Source organism: Populus euphratica, unplaced genomic scaffold (genome assembly GCF_000495115.2).
Source record: "Populus euphratica unplaced genomic scaffold, PopEup_1.0 scaffold649.1, whole genome shotgun sequence".
NCBI lineage: Eukaryota > Viridiplantae > Streptophyta > Magnoliopsida > Malpighiales > Salicaceae > Populus > Populus euphratica.
The window spans coordinates 38,821-47,860 of NW_011500521.1; the positions used below are offsets into that span (position 1 = coordinate 38,821).

Genomic DNA, 9,040 nt, shown 5'->3' on the forward strand with positions numbered 1-9,040 from the left:
TGAAGCTACTTCAAATGAAAGGTGTAACATGCAAACCAATAACTGAGAGGAGCGGAAAGCCTGAGAATGTTTAGCTCAGAGATTTGTACGGTACCCTTGATGTCGTCTACAGCGACGAATGCATGATGACACAGAACAGTACCTTTGATGAAAGCAGAAGATTTGCCTAGTTCAACAACCACCTTGGCTGAGAAGAAATCATAATACCAAATCAGCGAGCTCCATTCATATAGGAAAATTTAACGATAAGAGTTCAACTGGTTTCTGGTTGAAGATGTGATTTAGCATACATGACAATCTTAACTTTGAGAAGATTGTGATCAATTAAAATTGACAACAACTACGCAGCCGCAGGTGAAAGATTCTAGATAGAACTCATGCAACTTGAAATGTGAAATTTACAGGAAGGCCGTGGAACTTGATGTTCAACAAAACCATAGCAGAGAATCAATGTAGATTAGGGATCTCTAAGAACTAACCAGGTCGTGATCGTTTTACCAAAGATGAAAGGGTCTCTCAGCATTGTCACGAGCAAAAGGATCTCCATAAAAGAAGTCCGGAACTCATCATAGAATCCAGCAGCTGCAATCTTGTCTGCAAGTTTCCTTCATGGTATGAAGAAGCTGCTATTAGCTCCCACTAGTGTACAAAATTATCAAACAACAAACCACGCAGGTATAGCAATGAGATATAGCAATGAGAGCAAAGTGCAGTGCTTCTTTCCTTGGCACACCACGCAGAGTATAACCTCCCCTTCCAACACAGGAGGTAATGAGACTGGCCAGCAAGCCACTGTCAAGCGCAGATGCAAGTGTCAGTGATGGGCATGTCTAAATATCTTTCACCGGATTATAGTTTTCAGAAATGCATATTGAACTAACGCAGATAAGGAAAAATCTGTAGTGTTTTTGACCATAGAAAATTTTATTTAATATTTTTTCTTCTTTCAACTGATCCACTCTCTAACTTTAATAATTTAACTAACATTATTGTTAACTTTGAATCACAACATTGACAAACAAAATAATTTGTAAAATAAATATTAAGCATCTCAAGACAAATTATGTTTTCCTGCAAATGATCAACCATACCTCAACTTCGGCGCTTCATTTCCTGCAGATCAAGCCATAAATGTAAATAATCAAGACAATGGAAGTCAAAACCGAAAACAATAACAAAAAAAAGAAATAAGAAACAACCTTGATGCAACACCAGCAGTAAACTTTAGTTGCTTAAAGAACCAATGTTCCAAAACAAGAAAACACAACAAAGAAGAAACAAAAAGGAACACATTACTACATTACAAATTACAATTACAAAAACAGTTAAAAAAATTTAGAAACAATTGTAATTCAGGACACAAATTCAATATGGATTGTAATATGCCAGTGTTTTTTTTATCACTCAAGTTTTCTTTCCTATTTTCAATTATATCATTTCAAATTAGGCTTAGTTGGGATCAGAATTTGATAGTTTACTTTAATTGATTTCATGTTGGATATTTATGATGTTGAGGAAAACATTTGGTGCTCAGTTGATATTTAATTTGGTAAAATACACTTTGATTTTATTAATTTAGAATAATTAAGGTTTTAGGGGTTAAATTTGAAAATAAAAATAATATTAAAGGACTAAATTAAAAAAAAAAAAAAGTAAAAAGGTCTGCCACTCTTGGGTGATGCATGCGGTGGCTATAGATGTTCGTTGGTAATCTTCCTTAGTATTTTATCTTGGTGTCCTCTTTCATACAAGATGTTACACGTGCATATAAGAAGTTCAATTTGATTTAGCTAACCAGATTTTCCTTTCTTTCTTTTCCTTTTTATTTTCTTTTTTGTTTCCTTGATTTTCATGACAGACACTCACCAAAATAGCAAAGTGGTTTGTTATTTTTTATGTCAAATTTGATCTTTAATTTTTTTATTTAGTGTTTTTTTTTTCAATTTTATTCTTCAACATTAGGTTTTTTAGGAATTGAGTTTCATATTTTTTTTGTTTGTTTTCTATTGAGTTATTTCAGTATCATGAATTGGGTCACAAATATAACGAGTTAACCTGTATTGCCTTAGGATTTTTTTTTCTTTTCTTAATTGATTTTCTTTTTCAATTTCAATTGAACTTCGTGATTTCTTGGGTTATTTAATATTAAGTTCATTGAGAATTAAACTTCATAATTTTTTTATATTTTTTTTATGAGGTTATCTTGATATCAGAACTTGGGTCTAGAGTTTAACAAGTTAACCTGGGTTGGATTGAGTTTTTTTTTAGTTTATATTGTTTGAATTTTTTCTCAAATTCATCCTTCAACATTAAATCGATTGGGTATTGGATTACATGACTTATTTTGATTTACTTTTTACGTACTTATCTCAATCTTATAACTTGTGAAAGGCTAGCCTAATTTATGGGTTTGATAAGCTAACCCAGGTTGACTCAAGTTTTTTTTTTTTATCATTTCTTAAAATTGAATTTTTTTTTCCAATCTTGTCCTTTAACATTTGAATATTGGGGAATTGAGTTTCCTAATTTTTTTCAATTGACTTTCCATGAGGTAATTCTATTATCATGACTCATGTCATGGGTTTAGGATATTTATCTAGGTTAACTCGAGCTTTTTTTATTCTCTTTTTTTAACATTTTTTTTTTCAATTCATCATTCAACATTTTATTAACTAAGAATTAAACTTCATGATTTGTTTTGATTTTTTTTCTATAGGATTATCATGGTCCTATGTCTTAAATCGAGAATTTGACAGGTTAACACGAATCAATCTAATAAGTCATCATCTAAGTATTTCAAAAAAAGTATTTTTCGATATATCATTGTTTTAATATTTAAAAAGAATATCTTCCAATATACATCAAGTTTTGAATTCATGATAAAAGAAAATTTACTAGAACACACTTTAATAAAGCATAGGTATTTCAGTTTTGCACTAAAAAAGAAATTGATATGACTCACAAGATAGTTTACTAATATAGTAAAAACTAACAATAAAAAGGTCCACATAGAAACATGTTAGTATATATGTCTTATAGCCAATCGATTGGTTACGCATGACATTAACTTTGTTCATGTAACATCTTTAATTTTTAATAAAGGTTTTATTTTTTTTTAATATTTATCAAATATTTGATTAATAAATATAGAGTAAAGATATTAAAAAAATATTTTTTTAAAAAAAATTATAAAGTTGTTATAATTATGGAATTTCTATTACATTAAAACATTTTTTAAAATGTTCATGGTCAATACTTTATTAAAATTGAACATTAATTAAAGCAGGTAAGATTTGTACATGTTATATTCTTTCTTTTATGAAATAAAGCAATTGTTTTCATAATTTAATGACCTATAGGAGATGTTTGGAACTAATATGTACACTAAACTAACCCGCATGAAAATTCTATATAGAGAGATTACTTGTGTTTATGAAAAGGCTCATATAACGGATGTGTAAGTAATTTTTGGACTTGAAATCATAAAATTATTTTATATAAAAAATATTATACTTCGATCTTATTGCATGTTCTAATCAAGGGTAACTAAAAGACAGGTATTAGGTATAACATGAAATATATAAAGGTATTGCAATAATCAAGAGATCATTCATCACCCTAGATGAATTAAAGAAAACATTTTATATGTTAAGATTGTGATTTATATTTAGACGAACTTATTAAAAAACCTAATGTGTCACGCACATAAAAACCTAACGAGCAGCTACATAAATGTCCTTTCAACCTTTATTTCATTTTTTCTCTTTGATTTTCTAATTTAGTATATTTTTATATTATATATATTGCTAAATTTTTTCATTTGATTTTTATAATATGTCTAATAGAAAATATACATCTAGTTATGAAAAACTTCAAAAAAAAAAAATTGATAGTTTGATTCAATCTCAAAAGGGTGCACTTGATATAAATACTACTAATAATAATAACCTAGAAAAATAATGATGAACCTAGAGTATAAACAAATGATAACATGGTTGAAGAAAATATAGATGTGGATGGTGCTTCTAATTCTAGTGTAGAAGATATCTATGATCTTGCTCAATAGGAAAATAATGGTACTAGTTTAAGAGATATTCTACTAGGAGAAAGAGGTCCGGTATGAATGGACATTAGTTAGCTGCATTTTACAGAGAAAACAAGCCAATGGAGAAACACAAGATAGGAGATAGCTAGTTTATTCAGAATCTTCTAATAAAGTAGCCGATGGAGAAACACAAGAATCTTCTAAACATCTACAAGATCAAATCAACAAAGAAAAGGAACGTTAAAAAAAAAAAAATTGTTACTGAGAATCATGGTTGTAGGGAGAACTTTTGCTAAAAATAGTCTACCATTTCATGGAGGTAAGGAAAAGATTTACCAAAAGAATAGAAGAATTTTTCGAAAATTAATTAGATTTATTTAAGAACAATGCTACAAGAAAAACTAAATGGATTAGTTATATTATGTATAGAGAAGCAGCTATTAGTAAAGCTCGATTTTATGATTTTGATTAGCCAATTTGCATCTCAGAAAGCAAGAAAGATGGTTAAAATATATAAAAATTAAATATTTTAACAGGATGCATTTATAGTTTTGCTCAAAATAATAGCTTACAAGAAGAGTGGCGGCAAGTTTAGAGAGAGGAGAGCCAGGGACCTGAGAGTCAAGGCCCTACCGTTTTTTCTTGGCAAATATATATATAATTTATTTTAACAAAAAATAATTAACTTAGACAGACCTCCTCTAAAGAGATTCTACTCTACGTACAAATCCTCTGTCCTCAAAATATCAAAAGATAAAAAAAAGAAGGTAAGTAAATAAAAGAAACAGGAGGAAAGAAGGAACGCATGAAAGGAAGTCACAAAGCGTCAAAGAGCCATCTTTATTCAAGTTTAACGTAGTGCGAGCATAATAAAACTGCATGATTTCTCTGCAAGTCAACACACGCGGGCAAATGTCTAGTTTCTACTCATTTGACATATTTGGCAAGCCACTCCAACAAGTTTCCATGGGCCTCCTCTGCACTCTTCACGGCAGCTTCATCTTCAACATCGTACCTCACTGTCCATCCATGAGCAACCTTTGGAAATATCTTCACAAAGCTATCAACCTGTAAAGAAACATTCCAACATGTAAAGAAGTAGATGTCATAGGTGTTCCAAAGTAAACAAAGAACAAATACGGGTGGAAAAGTAGAGATTGAAAGTGTTGAATGTTAACCAATAAAGAATACATCAGTTCCACAGGAAAATTCATGTGTGCAATAAAAATGTGATTGGTGTTAGGTTTAGTATCACCACCATCTTATATTTTGGATAGAAAATAATAGGTTCATCTGGGACGAAAGCCTGCATATTTAATTGTGTACATGTATCAATGACAAACAATTTAAGAGCCACAAACTACACAGATTATTTTTTCCCTGGTACATTGAGATTTGGTAGCCAGATTGACGGGAAAAAACAGAAAATTCCAGTGGAATTCAACTGTTTTGCTACAAATTCCTTGTTTGCATGGCTTTTCATTCTGCTACATAGGACAAAAAAAAATAAAAGGGCACCAGCTCTGACATGCTGCTACAACTTTATCGCTGTTGCCTAAAGAAACTAACTAAATGCCATCCGATAACTGGAATCACAGGAAAACATTACAAAGGCACTTGATATATTAGAGAAAGGTATTGTCTTCTTACCTCAGATTTACTAGCTAACACCTCTTCAAACTGTTTCAAGAGCGCTGGTGGAGAAAGGTGATCTGTCTCAGCTCCTAGTATTGATATGGGAACCTTAAACTCTGCAAGTGGTTCCAAACATTATGAGTTGCTAAAAAGCTGCATATGATAGGAATTGATCAGCTTGAGAATTGATGCTTGGTAGCTTGACAAGCTGCCAGCTTCAAGGCGGACCAGCATTATATGGTGAAAATTGTCTAGTAGCATGATAGAAAAATTTATTACTTGAAGATATGAAAAATAGAATGCAAGTTAGCATAAATCGCATCCAATAAAGTACAAAATGGACTTCATAGCAAAATGATAGCAGAAAATCTCAGAACAATGGGAACCCTGCAATGATTCATATATGGACACCCATACACACACATATCATACAAAATACAGAGTTATTTGTTTGAAGCTACTTCAAAATGCAAAGTGTAACAACCAAAACAATAAGTGAGAGAAGCACGTAGCCTAAGGATCTTTAGCTCGGAAATCCATACCCTTGAAGTCGTCTGCAGTAACAAATGAAGGATGACAAAGAACAGCGGCTTTGATGAAAGCGGAAGATTTTCCTAGTTCAACTACCACCTTGGCTGAGAAGAAATCATAATACCAAATCAGTGAGCTCCATTCATAGCTCAATACAAAGCAAAATAGAGGATTACTGAATTCAATTGATTTCTAGTTGAAGATGTGGTTTCTAGCATACATGACAGCCTTCACATAAGAAAAAGATGTCCTACCACCCCAACAAAAGCCCACAGCCCCAATTGCAGATACACCTTTACTATTCAAAGCTTCAATCACAGGTTTTGCATCTTCCAATCCCTTATGCTGTCAAAAAAGGAAACAGGCTAAGAAGTTAAAAAATTGAGTTGGTGCACAATTAATGCAGGAAAAAAAATGCATTCCAATGTTGATCACTTCAAATTTCAAATGTTGTCAAGGAATGAAATGACAGCAAGGCAGTCAGAATACACATAACTCATGCAAGCAATGATGACATCACCAAAGCAGGTGAAAGATTCTAGATAGAATTCATACAACTTGAAGTGTGAAATTTACAGAAGGCCTGTGAAAATTGATGTTCAACAAAACCATTGCAGAGAATCAATGTAGCATAAGGATCTCCAAGAACTAACCGTGCCGTGATCCTTTAACCAAACTTTAATGGGTCTCTCAGCATTGTCAGGAGCAAAAGGATCTCCATAAAAGAAGTCAGGAACTACAGCATAGAATCCAGCAGCTGCAATCTTGTCTGCAAGTTTCCTTCACGGTATGAAGAAGCTGCCATTAGGTCACACTAGTGTACAAAATTATCAAACAGCACACCACACAGGTATATCCAGAAACACAACGAACCACAGTATCACCATTCTAAACAAAGATATAACAACAAGAGCTAAATGCTTCTTTCCTTAACACACCACGCAGAGCATAACCTCCCCTTCCAATACAGTTGGTAGTGAAACTTGCTAGTTAGCCAACAAGCCATTGTCAAGTACAGAAGCAGGTGTCGATAATGGGCATGCCTAAATATCTTTAACCAGATTATAGTTTTCAGAAATGCATATTGAACTAACTCAGAAAACGAAAAGAAAATGCAAACACAAATCAAATTCGTTAGATGAGAAATGCATCGCGCAGCTAAATTTGGAATGTTTTCACACCAAATGGCCTTGGAAAATCATGACCACACGGAAAATCCATAACATATCCTTTTCTTTTCCGAAGTTCTATTTAATATTTTTTCTTCTTCAATAGATCCATTGTAACTTTAATAATTTAACTAGCATCATGGTTAGCTTTGAGTCACAAGATTGACATACAAAAGAATTTGCAAAACAAATATTAAGCATCTCAAATAAATTGTGTTTTCTAGGTACTAAAAACAAGAGGGTCATGACACATTAAAAATAGAAAAGAAAAGGATGACCAACCATACCTCAAGTTCGGCGCTTCATATCCTGCAGATCAAGCCATAAATGCAGGATTAGATCACAATAATCAAGACAATGGAAGTCAAACCCTAAAATATCAACAAAAACGAGAAAAGAAACAACCTTGACGTAGCTTTAAATAAGATTTTCTAGGGGGGAAATGATAGCCTACCATAAACATCAGAGACAAGAAGAATGGCAAGTTTAGAGTCAGGAGAGCCAGAGACATAAGAGTCAAGGCCACCAACTTTCTCAACATAGCCAGCTCCACTGCTTGGGTTTAGGATTGGTGGGTTAGCACAGCACTGAGGCCCTGCCATTTTTTCTTGATTCAACACAGCAACGGAGAACAGTAAAGAGACGATGATCGGTGACTGATGGAAGGCAAAGATTCAAGAAAGGTCTGGATATAAAGTAATTGTCGTTTTGTGGTATAGGACCTCCCACTTGTCACTCTCAAATATTTATGCCCGTCATCTCTTATGTTACAATTTCTGCCTTCTTTTTTATTTTTATAATACTTTTTTTTTTCCACCTTTGAAAATACCCTTCCACTTGTAGTTTTTATATCCGGTTCATGGCTGGCCTGATTTAAGACTCGGATTTTGAAATTTTCATCAAGTCATTAGATTGTTTTGATTTAATTTTTTAAAATTAAAATAATATTATTTAAGTAAAAATATAAAAATCAATATATTATAATTAGTTTTTTGACCGGATTTTACTAAATCAACAGAGTTACCGGGTCAATCGAGCTATATCTGATTTTTTTTCTTTAACCTGGCCCAATTTTAGCACCGAGTTGGTCGGGTCTAAGGTTAATCCATCTGGCCGAGCCGAGTTTCAAAACTATGTTTCCACTAGTGTTTTTATAGTTTTTAATTTTTTTAATTTTTGGATCATTTTAATATGTTAATATTAAAAATAAATTTTATAAAATAAAAAATATATTATTTTAATATATTTCTAAAAAATTATTTTTTAAAAATAACATATATCACAATCTCAAAAACATTATATACACACACCATCTCAATTGTACCACCAAACAATTTTCAGTATGAGTTTAGTTCCAAGCTTTAAGAAATTCTCAATTAAGGACTTCCATCCATTTTAAGGCATTTTATTTATATTATTGTCCAAATTATACATTTTTTAATAAAAAAATAAATTTATATATTTTAAATGTGTTTTTTATTAAAAAAATCTAAAGCATAAATTAAAAAGTTTATGAATACATTTAATTAAATAAATTGAGAATTATCTATAACAATAAATATAAAAAAATATTAACATATCTATTCAACTCAAGTAGGATAATTTTTTTTCAATGTAAAAAAATAATCATGCATGTATTGTTAATATATTTTTTGACATC

General features: G+C 31.6%; 1 protein-coding gene across 1 annotated transcript; it reads right to left on the minus strand.

Moving 5' to 3' along the window:
* Window positions 1-4,856: 4,856 nt before the first annotated feature.
* LOC105115163 (endo-1,3;1,4-beta-D-glucanase-like) lies at window positions 4,857-8,087 on the minus strand. Its single transcript, XM_011011974.1, has 7 exons — window positions 7,835-8,087; window positions 7,668-7,689; window positions 6,865-6,991; window positions 6,466-6,556; window positions 6,223-6,315; window positions 5,696-5,796; window positions 4,857-5,113 (listed from the first exon to the last, which is right to left on the minus strand). The coding sequence occupies exons 1-7, from the start codon at window positions 7,980-7,982 to the stop codon at window positions 4,973-4,975; spliced, it is 723 nt and encodes a 240-aa protein (XP_011010276.1). The 5' UTR covers window positions 7,983-8,087; the 3' UTR covers window positions 4,857-4,972.
* Window positions 8,088-9,040: the final 953 nt, after the last annotated feature.

Bases quoted from the DNA above. Each gene is read 5' to 3' on its own strand.
- LOC105115163 (XM_011011974.1), bottom strand. From the start codon at position 7,982: ATGGCAGGGCCTCAGTGCTGTGCTAACCCACCAATCCTAAACCCAAGC. The intron at 6,316-6,465 runs GTAGGACATCTT...ATTTCTTCTCAG, and splicing joins TGTGGGCTTTTGTTGGGGTG to CCAAGGTGGTAGTTGAACTA. The intron at 5,797-6,222 runs GTATGGATTTCC...AACCACTTGCAG, and splicing joins TACTGCAGACGACTTCAAGG to AGTTTAAGGTTCCCATATCA.